Consider the following 22,086-nt stretch of genomic DNA (forward strand, 5'->3'; position numbering starts at 1 on the left):
ATATTTGGACTACAATTAAAATGGCAAAACAACTACATTTGCTCTTGAAACGTCAACCCTAGTTATTTATGCAGCCACATGGCTAACCTGATTTACTTTACTCTTTCAAACAGTGTGACAAATAGTAGACAAAAGGCCTGTACAGACCATGACGTTATGAGTTTTTAGTGCCAATAGCCACATCATTTAACTGAATGCAGGTGTAGATGCATGCAGAATGCATTGCTGTAGCAATGCAACTGTGTCTGGAGCTGCTCTGGCTTGCATCGTGATTGGATCTCAGCCAATCAGTTTGGCCCAACAAGTTCCTGCTGTCAGCTCAGCAAAAAAAAAAAACAACAACAAGGAAAAACTTCTGGGCAAAGGAAAATTAATTGGAGCCCGTACAGCAACAATATTAACGATCAGCATATTAGCTTGTTCTTCACCTGTGCAAAAGAAGCTGAATATATTACATTAAGGACCCTCATATTTACTATGGGCTTTGAGCAATTGGCTCTCTCTCTCTCTCTCTCTCTCTCTCTCTCTCTCCGTTTTGAATTCTTTGCAGCCTTTTTTCACGTTTGGATTGTGTCAAAGCCAACAGTGAATCTCAATCAGACGGTTAGGATTGAAACATAAAGTATATTCTCAACTTTCAATGCACACAGAAGCACAATTCTCCGCAATTATATATCATGAAATTGCAGTTTAATTCACTTGAAATGAAAATGAATGACTACTATTATTATTGCTATCACGTGTGACCTGGTCATTTAATGAATGGCAGTATATAGGAGCATGTATTAACAATGTGGATGCTGTACGATATCCAATCACGGTATTGTTATAATTAAAACAACTTTGTATATACTAAATAAATACTAAATGATACTATAATAAAAACCCTAGTTTTGTTACCGACTTCGAAAGATTTTACTACAACTTAATTCGAGGATTATAAACACTAAATCAAAGAACTCAAACATCTGAAATCATAGCAGGGTTTAATGTCGGCTTACCACAAGCGACCATATAAGAGCAACGGGCAGATTTTACGCCTTTTTTATTTTTTGCAAATTCCTGGATTGAATCAGAAAATGTGTGATCAAAGAACATGTAAACAAGACCTGACCTGAGCGTCTTTTTAACACTCTTTGCCACGGACGCATTTAAGTCGACAGCCTACTCTCGTAGTATAATGATCCCGTAGTATAATAAACAATGCAAGCTGTTGATGAAGGCCAGGGTCAGCAAACTGATGCATCGCTCCCAAATGTAGAGAAACCACTCGTGAGCGTGAGTGCTGCTGGTCGTCTGTGTTGAGTGAAGTGGGTTTTTCATGCAGACGTGGAGCTGAATGTCACCCTCCTGTAGCTCCAGCCTCCCCGGGGCTCTCTCACTGACTGTGACAGCATGGCCTCAGCCGCCCACACCCACCCTCCCCCCCCCCCCCCCCACCCTCCCCTCAGCGCCTCCCTCCTGCTGGATGGTCTGTCTATCTTCATACTCCCCACCCACCCCACACCCTCGACCCCCACCCTCTCGCCGTATGCAACAGATCGGCACACCAGCGGCACCGAACGCAGCTCGGCTCTTTCATCAGGCTGTCACGCAGGCTCAGCCGCTCTGACTCACAGTGTTTATCGCAGCTGCGGGCGTGACACTAGAAAGAGTATGACAAGCGGCGTGCGCACGCGCCTGTGTTTGTACGCGTGGGCCGCCGTTATTCTCGGGGGAGTCGTCATTACTCGGGCGCTCTCTTCCCGGCGCCCCCTGAATTCCCCCGATGTTTGGAGTCGGCCCTCTCCACTCAGGAGCGTGCTGGAGCTCAGTTCACTGAGCTCGTTGTTCAAAACAAATCATCGTGTCTCCCTCTGTACCTTAGCCAAATAGGGGCCACATCAGCCGGTGACTGGCCACACATTAGCACAATTGAATTGCACTCACTCAGTGTGTCTTGGTTGGTTGTGACAGGAGAGAGGGAGGTATAACTGTGTGAGAGGAGAGGAATGTACTTGGTGTGTGTGTGTGTGTGTGTGTGTGATGTTGGGATTGTTCCAACAATCCTTTCTTAACATGCATGATGAGATTAACAGGAGGGAATCCAGTTTAATACCCACAGCTCCGGCACTCGCCACTGATGTCGATACAGTGTATTTTGGGACAAACAAAGCCCATCGATGCTCCGTCAGAAAGCGTGTGAGAGGCCATCAAAGGGTTGGGTCGGGTTTTGATGGGTACAAAGGAAATGGAGATTGGATGGGAGTCCTGTGAATGACGGGTGGAGGTTTTAAATGTTGGTTAGAAAAAAGGTCTTCATTCGGGCTTCTGCCAAATTCTTCAGAGTTCCACTTTCGTGAAGAATGTTGGGACAAAAGAGCCGTCCCCTCCGGTTCCACTAATCCCCGTTCCTTTGTGGTCCGTTTTCCAGATGTGCTGGTGAACGGGAAGCCGTGTGACTGCGACGTCATTGCCGACTGTAAAGCGGGTGACGCCGTGGCCCTGGAGGTACAGCTGACCAATCGGAGCAAGAACTCGGTGGGACCCCTGGCTCTGACCGTGGTGCCCTATCAGGACTACCAGAACGGAGTCCAGAACTACGATTTGGGGGACGCGGTCACCTTCATCGGCTCCAACACCTTCTACATTGACACGGTCAGTGGGGCCTGGAGCACTATACAGACACTTTAACTCAATTAATGTACAGTATCTGACATCAAATACAACCTCTCCTATGAAGACACATATTATATTATTACTAGTGTGTTTCACTATATAGTCATTCACTATAACTACGTTATAATATCAAATGTTTAAATACTGCTCAAGATGCTAAATACTTAAAGTGTTGCTGCAATTTTGCCGCCAGTAGTAAAAGCAATAGATTGTCTTTACTTGTGACGCATAACGGTTGAAACAGCGCTTTAAAAGCACAATGGAGCCCATTTAAACCAATCCTTGAATATTTGATCTAAGTGATGACAATGCTCTGTGCATATTTAACTATTTTAAACACCATGATCTGAGGCACAACAACAACAACAAATCATTTTAAATGTGTAAATTAGGTGTTTTTTTTACCTCTGTACTTGCTGAAGTTTATCGTTTCCTTCTGTCACGTCGTTCTGGCTGTTTATTCTGAACCAAATTATAATAGAATTGTGTTTATTGCAGACTATAGCGTACACATTGATGTACCTCTGCGAGCAGCACAGGCAGACATGACTATTTCTTTGTTGGATTACATAACTCAAGCATATTTCAAGTCGCTGTACAATGCGACTTCAAAACTTCAAATAAAGCCTGCTAAGCGAAATGTGGCTAAAAGCACAAAGACACAGGTATGGTCCTTTTAAAGGTCATGGTTGCAGTCTCTGAATAAAAAGGCCCTTATCAGAGAATGGATCCTGGAGGGGAGCCTTTGTTCTGTAACACGGTCTTACTCCTGAATGTTAAACAAGCTGGTTGCGATTAAAAGCGGCTCGGCTGATGCCAAACCAAAGAGCTTACTGTCTAAAAATCAGATAAAAGCACAAATGATATGCCTAAATGTGCAAACCAACTTCATTTTGGGAATAGCTCTCAAACGAAAGGGGGAACCGCTGCACTGTCGGTACTTTTTCAAATCAAAGCCGCAGTCGGCGTCAAACCTTCTCCCCTGCCGGCTTCATGGCTGACAGTGTGCCAGGTTCTTTATGGAGCTACTGAAGGCTGGCTGCTAATGATTCTTACTGCTGTCTGTCTTCGCCGTCGCCAGGTTAAACCCAAAGAAAACTCCGTCTGTGTCGGTGCCCTGCTCTTCCTCTACACTGGAGATTTCTACCTTAATATCAAGTTCCAGGACGACAGTGCCGGACGAGAGCTTCCTTTAGCCTGGTTCACTCTGCCCAGTGTCCACATCCGAGCCCTGGACGCTCAGCCGCAGGCCGGGGCCTGAGGGCCTGGTGGCCTCATCATTTCACCTCCGAGAAGCGAATAGATGGGGAGTTTTGTCGATGCTGTTCTCTGTAAATACAATATTCTTGTGAATTTAATCACATGTATATATCATTTTGTTAAAGGTTAAAATGTGTGTACAGGTGAGGGCAAAGTGCACAAACTCACACGGACACACTCCTGCACACGATCAGTGTGCATGTTGCTATCTAGCTACAGTTGGGGTGATTAGAAAGAAGTTCTTTATGAGCGCATCTTAAAGGCTCGGACCTCAATCATTTAATTTCAGGGGAATCAATGCAATCAGTTGACTCACTTGTGCAGACAAAGTTAATTTGCCTTGTGCTTCTGCGTTAAGTTTGAAAGATGAATTCTCACCACTGACCAATAGCAAACTGCATTAACACTGAACTTCGAGGGGAAATTATTTTTTTCCTACTACCAAAATGGAATATGCTGTTATTAGTTGTTGCACCATGTAATGGTCCATGGTCTGCACACAAGAGAGGCAGTACGGTTCACGCGGCCAATGTGAGACAGGAAACGATGCAACAATTGCGCTTACTTGAATTAATGTGTTTTACGGTTTGCACCGTTTTAGCTAGCTAGCTAGCTAACTGCTAGTTAGCTAACTCCCAGCTTGCTAGCTGCTAGTTAGCTAACTGCCAGCTTGCTAGCTGCTAGTTAGATAACTGCTAGTTAGCTAACTGCTAGCTTGCCAGCTGCTAGTTTGCTAACTGCTAGCTTGCTAGCTGCTAGTTAGCTTACTGCTAGCTAGCTAGACTAGTCGCAACGAGCGGTAGCGAGGGAATGAGTAGTAGTCGCTATGTTGCCAAGCTACATAGCGACTACTACTCAAGCTACAAGCTAATAGCACCAACTCTATTTTGCGAGGATATTTTTCGAAAGTTTGCTTTCTTTTGCAACCAAGCATTAATATCATTGTCACACTCTCTCTTATCTTTAGCGGTTTGATTTCTTTTTAATCACAATGCCATTTATTGAGTCTATTATTTTATTACCTTGCAATTCGAATTACAAAATATCTACTGAAAGAAAATAAGACTCAGTCATGTTACTGGGCAGAAAACCTCAGAGCCCCGATTGAAGAAGAGGAGCTACAAACCAACACTGGAAATGTGATTAGCCAGAAACTATAGCTAGTTATGTACACATACGATATATTTATTTCTACTGCTGTATGGACATTTTCACCTGCCTCTGTGCCACCACACTGAATGACTGATGAACCTGACTGTCATAGATTAGCCTATCATTATGTGTGACATGTACTTGCTGTAAATAAATCTTTAAAGAAGCAACCTGTGTTTATTTTGACCTTATTCCAACTCATTTGTATTTGTCCATCCCGGCCATTATAGCTCTGTGTCCATCTTCATCTTCTGCCTGCTGAGGTGACCTTTATCACATTTTGGGAAGCTCCAGTCTGACATTCACGTACACAAAAATCCATAAACACTGATTACCGGAGAAAACATTGCTGACTAATAATCATTTCTAACATTCATTTAGGGTGACTGAGCAACACGCTGTGTTCCAGTGAAACCTCTCATTTCACCGCTAACGCGTTTCGTTTTACTCGCTGTGACATTTTGAAATATCAGTGCGTAGAATAGTGTCACAGCAAATTCAAGACCTCGCCGTAGTTCATCATTATACTGTGCTCTCTGATACACTGGGAGTTAACCAGTAAAGCCACCGCACTGCTAATGTACTGCCGGGGACTCGTTATCCACCTGGGAACCTGAATCCGTCAGAAACAATCTTGCTTCTCCAACCTCTTAGAGAACCACAGGCTCCAGCAGTAGCTTAATACAGTACGAGTGTTGTAAACTGTCACTGCGGGCCCTTCTTCCGCCCCCTCACTGGTGGGCCAGATGTGAACTGGGTGATGACGAGATGCTGGGGGAAGATTAGCCTTGTCAAAATGGGGGGGGGGGAGGACTGGGAGAAGAAGTCCGGGGGTTTCATTTTTATTTAAAAGAGGGTTTATCAGTGAGCCAGCCTCCTCTTGACCAGCTATAACATCCGCCGAAATGAGAGCTTATGCACTGAGGACGGGATCTTAGTCACGCTGCCTGACCACAAACACCAGGAATGAGTTTATTTATGTAAATTCAATATAACTCTGTATGCTACCAAAAAAAAAACCCCCAGAATTTCTGAAATGTGAAGCATCGGCGATCCATGTAAAAACACGAGAAATGATTTTTCATTCTAGTGCCGTTTCCCCCATGAAGGTCACATTAGCGGTTCAGTGATAAAACAGCGCTTCCACTCGTCATAAGTGTGTTAGTTTACATATGTGAATAATACATCAGTGAATCCACACAGGTCATTGGTTATGCATACAACGCAAACAATTCCAAAGTCATGCCCTCCACGCTTATTAATTAGTTTATCTATTTATATATTTGATTAAGAATAGAGGGTGTGTGTGTGTGTGTGTGTGTGTGTGTGTGTGTGTGTGTGTGTGTGTGTGTGTGTACTGGCTTTGAAAAGTTAGAAATGAAAGGCAGCTCTGAGTGCAACAATATAGCGATGGATGGTGTTGTTGATGTGAGAGTGTGGACCCTGGGCTGCTGTCAGCACAGTTCAGTCTGCATGAACTCACTTAACATATGTACGTTCTATCCTCGGCGTATTGTTTACTGACCCTTATAACTGTCTTCTTCGGTGAAGGTAACTCGATTGTGTAAGCCTAAATTACAAAGCAGGGCAGCAATTAAGAGTGTCCTTTTTTCACTTATCGGAGCATAGATTCACCTTTTACGCATAATTACATTCTGGGGTCCGGAAGTATAAGAAATGGAGCTCCAGAGCAAAAAAACTAAACCATCTACAGCAGCAAGTAAGCACTCAATTCAGGGATTCACCAGCATTTGACATTTTTCCTTTACTATTGTTTAATCATAGACTGACTGGTTGATAATGAGTACTGTACTTTAGTATTTCCCTCAAACTACTTTTTTCTGCGCTAGATTATTGGATGGCTTGAGTCATTAGCTACTCTGCGGCTATGACTTTACATTCAATATGAGAGAACATCGATATTGGGGACTAAGTAGGTGGGACAGAAGACACAAGTTGAAGAACTTACAAGCAAACTAAACTCAGTGACACAAAACACAATAACTGCGACAGCTAGCTGAAGACTAATTATATACAATAACATGTATTTTATAGCCGTATAAGCTCCCAAAGCGCTCAACATGATCTCATCCCTTTTTTGTCATATTTTGCTGCTTGGGAAGAAGCTATAATGACGCCCGGGGGCGTCACATGTCGGTTAACGTTGGAACACATGCTTAACGTTATATATAGCGTTATACGGTCGCGGTTAGGTTTAGGGAACAAAAAAGTAGCCCTACTTGAAACACGTTTTGCGTGACATCGAGACGCCGAGGGCCTCTGCCCAGGCGTCGACGCCCTGGGAGTGACACCAGGCTGAGATGCTGCTCCTTACATTTCCTATATAGTGCAACTGGATTCCGCTTGACCTTCTCTGCATGGTGAATGCAAATGAACGGACGGAAGTGTGACGACATTCCGACGTCTTTTGGGTTGGGCCGGCGATAAGGTCACATAAAGTGGGACCCATTTGGAACCGGGTATTCAGTTCCTGATCTGCATTCATGGCTAAATGGTTCTTTTTTTTAAATTTTATTTTTATTTCACGCTTAATTCTGACATTTAGTTGTACATTTGTTGCCTCCGAGCACGGAGCCAGATAAACCCCCGATGACATCATCAGGGTTTAATTTCTGAGAATTGTCATAGCTCCCTCCAGCGCCACAGAAGACTGTAAAACCAGTGAAGTTCCCCTTCAAGGGTAGCTTGGAATGTAAGACTTATATCTGAGTATTGTGCATTAAACATATGAGTACTTATGAGTACTTTTCCTCCCGTCGTATATATTACCTTTAGAGCAGCTTCCACAGAACTGAGGACGTCCAGAAGAGACCGAGCATCTTGTCTCCAGTTTTAAATGAGGTCTCTTATCAGGAAATCTCCGGCGCATTATTAGCCACCGACCTTCATTACCTTGCAGCGCACCTGTAATTCTGATCCGCAATCAGCCTAACAATCATCCATCAATCTGTGCTGGTGCATTTCCTCCCCCACCTGATGTTATGTAGTTACAACAGTGAGGGAAATGAGTCGTTTGAGAGCAAGCACAGAGTGTTCAAACGAAATCTGCAAGAAGCCAGAGTTCAAATAAATCCTTTTTCTCCTCTCTTTCAGTACTGAGTGGTTGGTCACATCCACTCATATATATATATCTATATATATATATCTATATATATATAGATATATATAAATATATATCACCGACCTTGATATGTAAATGATCTCAGGAGTGGAGAGATGTAAGGTTTTATGTGTGTGTGTGTGTGTGTGTGTGTGTGTGTGTGTGGGGTGTGGGGTGTGGGGGGGGGGGATTAGGGTGTGTGCTGACGAAAGACGAGCCGTTTGACACCTGCGCTGCTCTTTCACTGTCACGCCTGTAGCACTGGCACAGCAACCCTCATCCGCTGCATGTTTACTGATCCACTGTGACTCTCTGACTTAATTACTACGCTATCTGCAGCGACACATGAGCTGCTAAATATGAAATTAACCGAACCTGAACTCTAAAAAAAAAAACTAAAAAAAAAACCTGACTGCGGCTTACAGTATGCCAGAATAAAGTCCCTCATGAAATGAAAAAAAAATACAAACTAAAATGTATCTTAATACAATCCTATTTGTTATCTTTTTTTTCTTGTGCTTTCAGTTGCATCTCATGGTCCATCATGTTGAATAATATATATATATATATATAATATTGTCCAATGAAGGAATCATAAAATATAGATTCTAATTCAAAGTGATAACCTCCAAGATTGTCGTTTGAATAAATGTCTGTTAAAGATTGAAAAACAACGTACTGTGTCGACTCATACGAAGAGAATCCCTCTCAGTCATCGCCACTACAAGTGTGTGTCTGTATCTGCAGTGACCAGGCCTTCTTTCTGTATTTTCTGTTTTCATTCTGCTGTTTTTTTTTTGCCACGTTTCTGGGCATCAATCCCTCTAAATAAGTAGCAACCAGCCAGATCGTAAGCATGCATCCAAAAGGAAGCAACAATAATTGCAAAAATAACAAAACGTAAATATAGAGGACAACGCCAAGAGGACAAAAGCTCGTTCCAAAACCTAGAAAATAACCCTTACACATTGTGCCTTTAGGTCACTAGCTATGGCAGAGTGAGGTGACACGGTGGTGATTGAGCCAACGACGTACGTACGGCATGTAGGCTAACCCGCCGCCTCAGTTAGCATCACACTCGACTAAAAAGCCATTTTCTGTGGCAAACGAACATTTTATGACACTTCCACGTTTTCTTCAGCAACACGATCGTCACCACTTTCATGCTTACGAACGTTAGGCCGTAAACGAACTACACCGCGGTGAAGTGTGAGGGCGGGGCCCAGTCGGCGCGGCGACGTCTCCTTGAGCCACATCGTTTAGCAACCGTCCTTTTTAATAATAAGACGCGTAAAAAAGCCTCAAAAGTCGCAAGAGGGGTAGTCACTGACATATTTTATATATCGTAGATCAAAACCTGAAAATCTCTTCAAGTAGTTTACCAATGACCTCATTTCAGGCGGGACCGGAAGTGCATCAATGCTAACTCCTACCCGTGGATTTTAGGACTCGTTCCTGCAGCACGTTGTGGCTCACTGATGTAAGTGACATGTGCATTATTACGAACTGGGTATCCAAAATCACACACGTTTGGATCTCTGGGAAGTCAGATCCAGATTGTAACTTTAAAATCACAAAGGAGCATTCAGTTCCGCGTGCAGCTTGATTCAGCTGATTCCTATGGTTTGCAGTGACGCCATACATCACAGGACACCTTGCTAGTGTTGCTGGGTACCCATGCGTGGATGATGTATGATGCCTCGCCACACCAACGCTCTCTGTGCAAATGAGTTGGAAAGACAAGGATGTATCTCCGGACTGTGGCTTTCTGTTTTCACTTTCCACGAACAGAGAAGCCACTCGGCTGTCAGTCAAGTCAATCCGGTCTGGGTTGAAGCTCCGAGCTTCTCCCGTTCGTCGCTCTTAATAATTGCGCGTGTCTGATGTCTCGTTCCAGATCATACGTGGAGACATTCGGCCCGCCGTGCAGAGCCTTCTTGAGGCGACGTATATCTGTGTCTGCGCAGGCCCGCGTGATGAGTGTGATGTCATTACCATGGAGACTAATCGAAGCAGTTGCCATTATTAAACTTTCTTCTCTCTGAGCTTCTCCAGGAATGCATTCGGAGTTCTTGTAGGTGGGCTGAGCGGGCACTTGAGATGTGAAGAAAGGGGAGCTAAATATAGAGCGAGTACATATCCAGACGATGTTGATTAGCGGAGCTGTTTTTTCGACTCTTAAATTGCTGCATAATGAAACACTGCGGTTGACGTCTTTGGCTTTCTGCGCGCACTCTACTTCTTGCTGAGAGCTTGTCCCTGTTTGTCAGTGTATTGTGTGTTTTCATGGACAATATGGACAATTTTTCGGGGTTTCATTTAAAGCCTAAAATTAATCTGACAGGGGAAAAAAAAAAAAAGGGATCCCTCAAGTCCTTTGTGGCGAAACCTTTAAAAGCTTACAGCATGACATCGGTGTGTCTAAAAACGCAAACACAACATTAGTAATTCACAAGTTGATAAAAGCTTTTGCTTTTCTTATCGCTCAGTTCACTGTAGAGGAAGGTTTGTTTACTTCCACACATATTTTTTATGTAAAAAAAAAACCCACAACAAAAAGCAGTAAAGATATCACAAGGAGACCAGACCTCACTTAGATATGAAATAAAATAACATCTTTACAATATTTATCTTCTTTTTTTTCCTCATGAGAAGAACTGGAGGACTAACTGTGTCCCAGGAAATGATAAAAAAAAAAAAAAAAAAAAGGTGGAAAGTACATAATGGAAAATGCATTTGAAAAAAGTAGCTATACGTAGTTGAGCTTTCGGTCCAGTCCAGGATATCATTTTATGGATTTATTCTTTAATTAACTCCCGGTGGAAGTGAGAAAAGGAGCGGAGTATTTGCATCCGGTCAAAGGGGTGAAGCACCGCGGAGCCTATAGTCTCTGCCTTACAGTGTTGCTCCACAGGCGGATGCTATTTCCAGTGTTCATTGGTACGTTATATAATCAGGAGAGGAACTTTTCCCCATGTTCCCATTCAATGTGATACTGTCTAACAGTCTGTAATGAGGTGCACACCTGTGGACTTGTATTCAGTGTAACACTTCTGTAATAAGTTTAATTTAAGTTTAAAAATATGAATAAGCAAAGTATGAATTTCTAGTTGTGGTTTATAAAGTACTTTAAAGTATTTATGAGTTTTTGCCGCCTGGTGTTAATAATTGCACTTAGAGTGCTCTGGTAATTTTCAGATCACTAATTATTAATGCCCAATTATCCCAATTATACCACAAAGTCTTGGAATAATATTCAATCAACTCCTCAGCCTACAACATGAATTCACATCACTCCAATCAAACTTCATCCTAACAACTAACAACAATAATTGAGTTGAGGAAACATCAAACACTGTTAATCACGAGGAGGAACGCATGAAATAAGCCTTGTTCGTCAGTCTTTTGCTCCAATGCATGCTGGGAGGTTTCTTTCCGCCTACCTTTGGGTGGCTACGGCAATTACAACTCATGCAAACTATTCATTTCAGCTCCTCTCCAAATTTAGACTATTGGAGTTAAAAGATGCAAAGCACTTTACAGTGAAGTGAACAAAATAAAGGCCTTAAAAGGAGGTGTTGAGGTCCTTATGGGGTCCTTATGGGGTCCTTATGGGGTCCTTACGGGGTCTCAAGATTAGATCACAATCAGGTGTTACCATAATTCCCTTATTACTCCAGTTAAGGTTGTGCTACGCTATTAACAGACACTTTTGCACTGAAACAAATGACCACAAGGATGATCCACTGTGAACCCGGATCCCTCCGCGGTCTGGATGGCAATCCGTCCATTGTCTTTTAGGCTGGGTTGTTTATACACAACATCTCCTTATATGCATCACTCCCTGTTGCACGCATCTTCCAAATGTGTGTACTACGACTTGAATAGCATTGTGCGCAGCAGTGCGTCAGTCTGTCAGACTTCAGCACCCTGGACAGCGCGGCAGCCTGTGCAGCTGAGCCCGACTTGGAAGCGCAGATTCCCCGCTGCCCCCGGAATGTACCAACAAATAAAAAGGACACAGGACTACTGTGACCAGTCTAAGTAAACCCTCTCTGTCCATATAATGAGTAGGAGTGGTCAATGTGGGAGGTCGCGCGGTGTGTGTGTGTGTGTGTGTGTGTGTGTGTGTGTGTGTGTTGGGGGGGGGGGGGGGGGGGGGGGGGGGCATTCAGTTGTGCCCCACGAGATTTTTCCCGAAGAGACAGTTTCCAACAGTAAGCAGATACTCGGGCCAGAATTTGGATGAATCGTGACACTTGGAAAACGAGAGGAACACAGAGACAGGCGGAGCAACGCCCACCGATTAGAGTCTGGAGTGCGTGGAGACATAAAATGTGGAGCCTTCAAAATACGAGCAGCTCGTGACACGCACGGTTAACTCAGAGGGCCCCCCCCCCCTCTCTCTCTCCCCCCCGCACGACGAAAGGAAACACGTTTATTATTTTTCTTTCTCTTTTTTTTTTTTTTTTTTTTTTTTTATAAATCAGATTGAACTCCTCAGCAGTGACGGTATATACGGGAGAGGACGTTTGGATGTGCGCAACGGAGCATGTGTGCCAGTCCGGGCACGGAGCGCGCGGTAGCCTTTTGTTCGAGCTCTAAAGTCTTTTTTTTTTTTTTTTTAATCTTCTCTACACGTCCTTAAAAAAATCAAATTCTCCATTTGGGAGAAACTCTTCTTTGCGATGGAACCTGTTGTCGACGATGATCTGTTTGCGTGCTTGGAATATGTTTGTTATTCCTCCAACAAGTGATGAGTTGATCCAGGAATAAAGCAACTGAAAAAGGGGAAGACATCTGTGGAAATGATCGATCTGCGCATCGTGAGAGTCACATTTCCCAACTTGATGTTCCCCCGCGATACTCTGTGACCCTCCCCCGTCTAATCGGCGACTCAGCACATTTCTGATGAGGATGTCCGCTGTTTGCGAGGAAGATTTAAAGGATTTCACAGGAGCTGGATTTTTTTTTTTTTTCTTTTTTTTTTTTTGGTATATGGGGAATGGCTGCTAAAAATAGCCTGCATGCTGATGAGGTTACAATGAACAGGTTGGTGTTCAGCTGAAACTTCGAGACATGCGGAAAGATGTCTTGTTATAGGACATTTTAAATCACAGCGAAAGACAAAGTGAGTGGAGCTTTAAAAGAAAAAAGAAAGGAACGAGGATCTGTCTTTATTTGATTGGACGAATTTATTGAGATCAGTATAATTCACTTGGGGAGAAAATACACCAACAGGCGATATTGGAAGTAGCTTGTTGATGGCACTGCGCTCCGGGAGGACTTGGTTTGGGCAGGTCTTGCGCAGGGTCTTTCGGCTGCAGGGCTCCTGGTCCAGGCGATCGAGCAGTCTCTTGTGTCTCTCCGCGAACCAGGAGCAGGATCTGGGGGTCTGTCACCGGGATCACTACAAGGTGGGGGATTTCCACCGCTGCCACGACTCCGGCATCCACCACGATCACCGTCACCGGAGCGCACCTTTCTGCGCCTCCGCCTCCAGGCGCTGTCCACACGGCTTCCCCCACGCTCGCTGCGCCTTCCCGGGGAATCCGAGGGGACATGAGCCCCTCGGTCGCCGGTTCCTGTTGGCCATGAAGCGGCAAAACGTGCGGACCTTGTCCCTGATCATTTGCACGTTCACATACCTGCTCGTCGGGGCCGCCGTCTTTGACGCCCTGGAGTCCGACTTCGAGATGCGGGAAAAGGAGCAGCTGGAGACCCAGGAGAAGCTTCTCCAGGGGAAATATAACATCAGCGAGGATGATTACCGCATACTGGAGCGCATCATCATGGATGCAGAGCCCCACAGAGCCGGGGTGCAGTGGAAATTCGCAGGGTCATTTTACTTTGCCATCACGGTTATAACCACCATAGGTAAGTTTCGGGCTCTTGTGGTTTAAAACCAGTACAACCGAGCCCCCGTAATCAGTACAGGTGCCTCTCGGTGTCGGCGTATATACGACCACTGTTGCGCAAACAGGACGTGGTTTATTATGAGGACAAATAAATTTCCAAGGCAATAAACGATATTATGGTTCTGTTCATATTGAGAGTCAAAAACAATCCGATCTGGTCACAAACATTTCAATTGGAGCCACGAGTCTCGAGATAAAGTTTTTTTTTTTTTCAGCAACATGTTGCAATAGTCACGCGGGAGTTGGAGCCGCTGCGAGGAGGGAGCTCCGTGCCACCGCGGTCAGACGTATAGACGGGATTATAGATCGATGCTTTCATAAAATCACCTCTTGAGAATGACGTACAGCGCACTCAAGGGGGACTGTTAAAACACACACCGTAGCACTGCACGTTAGGATTCAACTTTTTTTTTTGGACGGCGCGTTCACCGAGATGCAGCTCGAAAAGTCCGACAGAGAGCAAACGAGTTGAGGGTGTCAGACACGCCGCGATTCGCTCCTGGAAGCTCGTGCGGAGGGGATGACGAGGCTCCTCTGCGAGCGGGACCGGTTCCGAGCGCCCTGTAAAGGGGACGGACGCAGCAAGAGACAAAGTGCTGTGGTGCTGAAAGGACAGCTCCTCTTAGTTCCAGCCGCGGGCGGGATGAGTTCGGAGAGTTCAGCGCGTGGAATCCGGCTCTCGCTTTTACCGATCCCCGGTTCACTTTTGTCACTTAATGTATCATTTGAATTAGCATGTCTCTGGTTGGGTTTGCATTACGTGTGAGGGTCGCTGAGGGTTTGATCAAAGAGCTTTTACTACAGGTGATCGTACATGAGGAATAGATGGAGAACTAGCGATGGGATCATGAGAACTAAAAAACGCATTCATTTCTTATGACCCCCCCCCCCCCCTTAAAAGGAGAAATGCATTACATCAGTTTCGACGCGATGATGCATTTGCGTCACACAGATGTAGTTCAAGCGGAGGGGCGCGCTGAGTTCCTCTTTGTTTACGCTCCAAAAACAAGCCACATTCTTTCTGCTTTTTAATCACCGTGACGCTGAACGAAGCTCCATCCAATCGAGCCGGAGTTAATTGAATTCGTTCAAGCTGTGCGCTATACCAAAAACAACAACTAGTTAACACGCGACCTTTCAAATCAGCTGAGTTTGGATTCAGCGGCAGGACATTCAACGTGAACTTCCCCTTCCCCGCAGAGCTCTCACACACACACACACACACACACACACACACACACACACACACACACACACACACACACACACACACACAAACAGAGAGAGAGAAAAGCGCTTTCTCCATTCCTGAAATCAGACAGTCGAGTCGAGAGGAGGACTTTTATCCGCGGGGAGAAATAACGCACCAGGGACTGTCCTCCAGTTTGCCAGGCAACACTTAAAAGGGGACGACCGCACACAGCGGCGGAGGTGGATCCGCTGTTGTTTCTAGGCTACAGCGACGAGCCATTGTAATATTTACGTTGTGTGGAGTGGTTACATTTACCGCAGGTGTCCCCTCTGTGGGTAACAGGACGCTGTTGTGCACCACCGTATACGCTTTAGGTGTGAGATAATAATGTTTCAGAACTTTCAGTGGAGCTGTGTCATCATCACGTGACCATATGGTGTTGTACTTTTGCTAAATTTGCTTATAAAATTGTTTATCTGTCAATCACGGTAATTCACACATGGGCAATGTACATCTCCTACATGTCCCCTCCTAGATACCAAAACACACTCCACACACACACACACACACACACACACACACACACACACACACACACACAGAGGGGTCAGAGTGCAGGGTCAGCCATAGTACGGCACCCCCAGAGCAGTTTGGGGGTTCGGTGCCTTGCTCAAGGCGATTCCTTCGGTTTCCGAGCCAAGTCCCCGCGGACTGAGCTACTGCCGCCGGAAACAGTTACTGTTGTGATATTGACAAAATGTCCTCCAGTGAGGATGAAGAAAATCTCATGTATTCCTATTTCATCTTGAAGAACGAGTCTGCTGATATTATATCGTCTTTTTTTCTTATTATTGGCATCAAGCCCCATGAAAAGACCATCAACCCACCATGAACTACATTTACTCTTCTGCCGCTGTAAATGCTAACCGCAGAGCACCGATTGTGTATCAATCCGCAGCTGAAAATAGTCCCTCGTATAAATAAATAGTTTGATTTTATAAGATGTACGTCTTCAGAAGGAACCGATGGACTCGGGGCTGAGGTGCAAAGACAGGATGGGGAAGACGGGACGTACGGAAGGAGGGACGGTGGTTTTGGACTTTTCGTTTTGATTTGTTCCCGATAACGAAAGCTCCGAATATTCCGCTTCTCCTTTAACCGTAGTCGCCTTTGCTCTAGTTTGAGGCCTGCTGTGTGAAATGGTCAGAACAAAGGCCGGCAGTGTGTCTGAATGCACTGAAAGAAAGAGAGAGAACTTTCTACAGAACTCAAGGAAGTTCGTTTCACAAAAGGCTAAGAATGAAGAAAACGGTCAAAGGTCGTCAGATGAAACCGTATACAGTCATCTGGTCACACTCTTGCTGGTACAACATGTTCAGTACTTTGGAACAGATTTCTTCCTGATGCCTCAGACATCAGATGAAGTTAAGACAATCACAGGAAAGTGTCTTGATGTCCGTTTGATGTCTTTTTCCGTGATCCCTACAGACCTGTAAGGCGGAGACATTTCATCTCGCAGGTTAGATCCACAGCTAAAAATCATTTTGCAGGTAATATTTGACCCAACCATCCATGTCTTTGGAACGGAACAGCTTTGACTTGATGAGTTCACTCAATGATTGGGAGAGCGTTCTTCAAACATGCTGTCGGTCTGACAGCATGAGATTCATCGCCTTTGTACTCTCACCTGTTAATGCCTCCGAGGGACATTTTCCTCTTAGAAATATATAACGAAACAAGATTTATTCTCCTGCGCTCCGTCGATACACTTTCAAATCGTTATATTTTTGGGCCGCTGAAAGTGAAATGAAAGTCTGCAGCGAAGATAAGGGAAACAATTTGGACTGTGTCAACTGTGAGCTGTTTGTGGGAACTAATTAAGTTTAGTTTCATCATGTGGGACAGTAGAAATATGGTACGAAGATGTTTATTAAGATATGTGGTGCCGCACGATGATGCACACGCCGCCGGATTCCTACATTTACGGCTTAATATTTTGAAGGAAGAGTAAATGATACAATGTGAGAGATTATGGATTGAAATCGTATGAAAGTCCATCAAATGAAGCTGGTGGCTGATATCAGCTCTCTTCAGGGATGGTGAAGCTGTTTTGTCGACAAAAGCCTCATGAGCTGCATCAGCAACATCGGTCCTATGGTCGTGTAGAAGTAATGGAAAAAGCAGTATTTGTAACAGTAATAGTAGTAGTAGAACGTGTAGCCATTACAGCAGTTTTAGCAGTATAATCAGTAGTAGTAGTGGTAGCTGTAGCAGCAGCAGAAATAACAGTAGTAGTAGTACTTATGTAGAAGCAGCAGAAATAACAGTAGTGTTAGTAGTACTTATGTAGAAGCAGTAGAAATAACAGTAGTGTTAGTAGTACTTATGTAGAAGCAGTAGAAATAACAGTAGTGTTAGTAGTACTAATGTAGCAGCAGTAGATGCAGTAGAAATAACAGTAGTAGTAGTAGTAGTACTTATGTAGCAGCAGTAGAAATAACAGTAGTGTTAGTAGTACTAATGTAGCAGCAGTAGATGCAGTAGAAATAACAGTAGTAGTAGTAGTAGTACTTATGTAGCAGCAGTAGAAATAACAGTAGTGTTAGTAGTACTAATGTAGCAGCAGTAGATGCAGTAGAAATAACAATAGTAGTAGTAGTAGTACTTATGTAGCAGCAGTAGCAGCAGTAGAAATTACAGTAGTAGTAGTAGTACTTATGTAGCAGCAGTAGAAGTAGTAGGCTAGTAGTAGTATAGTATCGGCTGTAGCAGAAGTACTAGAAGCAGCAGTATTAGTAGAAGTAGTATCATAAAGTGGTATCAATAGTTGCAGGAGAAGTCTCAGTATTAGCAGTTTTAGTAGCAGTATAGTAATAGTTAAAGTAGCAGTACTACCTGTAGTAGAGCACAGTTCTCAATAACAACACAAAGTCCAAAAATAAAGGAAATGATATATTATATTATATTCTAGACCTACAGTTAAAATGACCAATATAACATGTATCTTTATTAGAACACTGTATCGTTACAATACTGGAAACATCTGGACAATGCCAAATAAATAGTCCAATCTTTACATAACTTCACCAAATCAAAAGGGAGAATAAATCACATTTCTGATGTAATATTTCAGGGTTTTGTTGAATATTTTCATAGGAAATTGAAACTCATAAATCATCATGATATGTACTCACTTTCCACATTTCCTAAATCAAACGGACAGTTTTTAGTGTCGGCAGCGGCCGTAGTAAATTGGTACCGCATGTGTGTTTTCGTTGGATGTGTGGCAGTCACACCCAGCATAATCCCAGCGCCGTCACACTGCAACAGTAGATGGAACAGCAGCGGGTAGCAGTAGCTACGGTAACAGCAGTGGCTGCAGAATCTCAAGCATGCGTTTCAAACTGAGGACCCGAGGCTTTACACACTTACTCATGGAGGATTTAAACAAAAAAACAAACATCTGTAATCTACAGCTGGAGGCCTGGAGTAACATGTTCAGTTTTTCAGGGAACTTTTGGTAATCCGTTATCAGATGCTCATCATCATCATCATCATCATCATCATCATCATCAGGCCTCCATAAACTGCCTCCAAAAGAAGAAGAAGAGACGTCTGAAGCTGGAGCCCAGCTGTGAGGCTGTTAGCACATGTCAGACCAGCTGTCTTGAGGGGCCCCACCTCGGTCACATGATGAGGGCCGTGAAGCAGCCTCCCCTCCGTCCACATTGACCCTGCTGCAAGTTGACTACATGTATACCTGTGACTAATGGCACCCGATGTGACACTTAGTAATGACAGCAAGGCGTTCTCCCCCCCCCCCCCGGTACGCAGCAGCGCGTATAAATAGGCGCCTTTCTCACAGTGTCGAGGCCCTCGTGTTGCCGGGAGACTAGAGACAGCTTAAAAGGTGAAAGTCATCTCTGCCAAATGTCTGGAAACATCAACATGTGTGTAGATGGGCAGTTTAGGGTGTGACTGAGGCCAGCGATGCTTTGAACAATAACTCAAGATTGTAGCAAAGCTCTATAAATGTGTGAATTACTGCAAGAATTCAGTGTTTCAGTTTTTGTTTTTTTTTAAACTTAGAGGAAGAAACAGCATTAAGACCGTCACCAAAACGTTAGCGAAACACTTCCTGAAACTCCGACTGATGAAGCTGAGGAGCAATTTAAGGCCGTATCAAATGGCAGACAAAAACAGAATTGCGTTGTAATCTGTAATTTTACTCCATTTGCGGAAAAAATGCGTTTTGAGAATTACATTTTAATTTCCAGGCTCTCCAGGTGGGCACCTCCATGAAAAAAAGCAGATGACAATATAAGTAGCGTCTTGATTTTAAAAGATGATCGAGTTACAAAAACATAGTCTGAGTACGTTCACGCGTCGTTAAAGCGCCATTCATTGATTGTCTTTAGCAGCACATGTGGCTGAAAACGTATCTGACATGTTATCGGCTAATTAAGTTGTTATCATCGAATGTGCAACCAAACAGTTGCAAATGTGACTCATCCGACAGACATGGAGCAACATTAGCCTTCATCTGGATTTCTGGCCAACTGACGAATCCAATAATCCCTCTCATTTTAGCTCTGCTTTGGTCTCCACCAACGCTTTAGTCTCCCTTAAAGTTCAGCTTTCCTCACCTAAACAAAGCTAGTTTAAATACAGCGCTGCAGGATCCCTTTCAGATTACACACACACACACACACACACACACACTAATCTGATCCATTAATCGTTTGCATGAAGATATTGATAAGTGAACCTTTAAATGTAGCAACATATCAGTCCTGACACTGTCCATAAAACATATATTTATCATGCTAACTTATTAAGAAAATCCAAGTTGAATTTTCCAATTGTCAAGCTATACCTCAAATGTCACACGAGGCAATAGTTTTGACAAGCGCGTGCTTATTGACTCAACGGCGTAGCTAAATGCTTCTTTGTTGCGGTGCTTAACAAGTGGCCGCCATCATCCTCGCAGATACATTCATCACACGTCCTTTCTAATGAAAGCGCTTTGTGAAGATGAGTCAGACGCCTTTGTGCCAGTCACAGTTTCCATTACGCTGCACAGAAAAGTGCCACTTTCAGATTTCTGGACTTGCGCTCGCACATTACATACAGTTTATGTGCCAGTAGGACGAGTCCACTAAAGAGAGAGAGAGAGAGAGAGAGAGAGAGAGAGAGAGAGAGAGAGAGAGAGAGAGAGAGAGAGAGAGAGAGATATGAATCAAGCCATCCAGAGAAGCCAAGTTAAAGATGTCTATGAGTTACAGCTTTTGTATGTAAATGACCTCCAGTTAGTGATTTATAATAATAGATCATCATGCAAATGATGCTAAAAAAACACCTTGTTCTGTGTGTGTTCTCCTTTAAAGCACAGGCAAGTACTTTATATAGGATTCAGACGCAATATAAGAAACATGTTTGGCTGAAGGGTTCCAGGTCTTTCAAGGGTTTCCCATTTGCATACAATAGACGTGCCGTGTAATCTGTCTGGTACTCCACACAGGGGCCACGCGCCGCTAAAAGCTGCACTCCGGCTCGCACTCGGCCGTCGTACTTTGGATGTTAATACGCGCTGTGGTCTCGGTGGGCGGGGTCCTGCAGATGTGAAGCACGCACGCTGATAGTCGCGTGTGGACAGGAGTAAGACAGGGGGGGGGGGGGGGGGCTCTGTGTCGCGTATTGACGAGGACTGATTGGAGAGCTGGATGCATAAAAGACACTTTACATAGGGACAGTTTGCCTTGTTTGATCTTCCGCCGACAGGCCGCTTTTATTCTGAAAGAGAACCTGTTGATGGTTCCTCTCGTTCTAACGTCAAAAAGCACCACGAGGAGGGTCAATAAACCTGCTCTTCTTCATTTCCTTGACGACACGCGGGCTGTAATAACCCGGCTGTCCCATTACTTAGTATGGATTATGGAAATCTCCAATACATCAAGGGCGCAGGATTTCAAGCAGCAGTTAATACAATGATTGAACATATTTTAAATCCGGGTGATTTGCGATTCATAATACGTGATAGAGATTAATAACAGTTGTATGTACAGGGATTAATGGCTTATGTCATGTTTTTTTTTTATGGTGGAATACATCTTCAGAATTTAGACAATAGGTAAATGTTAAAAATAATTTTTTCTCAGATTTTATGTTGTTTTTGGCAACGCTTAGCTGTCATCTAAGCAAAAACAAAATAAGCACCTTTTTAGAGAAAGCACTCAGATCGTCACATGAATGGGAATAAAAATTACATTCAGGCTACTTTCCTTTAATCAAACAGCAGCCTGTCTGGCTGCAGCCGACGCTCATTACATCTTCAGTCTTTATTTTTTCAGACACGTCTGCCTTCGAGGCATTTCTGCGAACACATTTGGTTATATTCTTCAAGGAGAAGTTCAACCAGCATTTCTAAAAGACTTCAAGTGGCATCAAGCAATGCAGATAGATTTCAGATATCTGTGTCTTAGATTAAAGCCTCAGCATTGAAAACTTCTTTTTTTTCTTCTGCAACAACAAGTCACACGAAAGCGGTGGAGCTCAGTACAACCAAACAGGAAATAAGACATTTTGAGGCAATCAGAGCTGTTACAATTGACTTTCATGAACGAAAAAAAAACCCAACACACTTTGAAAGCGGAAAACCACCAGACCGGACAAGTCAAGCGAGAAGTCATTTTCTCATAAACGTCTGTTCAATCAGACTTCTTTTTTTGCAACCAGAGGAGTCTCCCCCTGATGGCCATTAGGAAGAATGCACGTTTACATTTACA

The 22,086-nt window shown here is 43.9% G+C and overlaps 1 protein-coding gene and 1 long non-coding RNA gene across 2 annotated transcripts in view; both read left to right on the forward strand.

The window, feature by feature from the left end:
- The first annotated feature begins 2,418 nt into the window (after positions 1 to 2,418).
- LOC137887962 (uncharacterized) lies at positions 2,419 to 5,240 on the forward strand. Its single transcript, XR_011105088.1, has 2 exons — positions 2,419 to 2,637; positions 3,740 to 5,240. It is a non-coding gene; the product is annotated as an uncharacterized lncRNA (long non-coding RNA).
- Positions 5,241 to 12,682: 7,442 nt separating this feature from the next.
- Positions 12,683 to 22,086, forward strand: part of kcnk9 (potassium channel, subfamily K, member 9) — a 33,021-nt gene continuing 23,617 nt past the window's right edge. Inside the window, exon 1 of the mRNA XM_068731287.1 lies at positions 12,683 to 14,068. Coding sequence (XP_068587388.1) covers positions 13,456 to 14,068 — 613 coding nt within the window. The 5' untranslated portion in view covers positions 12,683 to 13,455. The remainder of the gene's footprint in view (positions 14,069 to 22,086) is intronic.

Source organism: Cebidichthys violaceus, unplaced genomic scaffold, assembly GCF_023349555.1.
Source record: "Cebidichthys violaceus isolate CVI_PGR_0920_01 unplaced genomic scaffold, fCebVio1.0.p SCAF_50, whole genome shotgun sequence".
Classification (NCBI taxonomy): Eukaryota; Metazoa; Chordata; class Actinopteri; order Perciformes; family Stichaeidae; genus Cebidichthys; species Cebidichthys violaceus.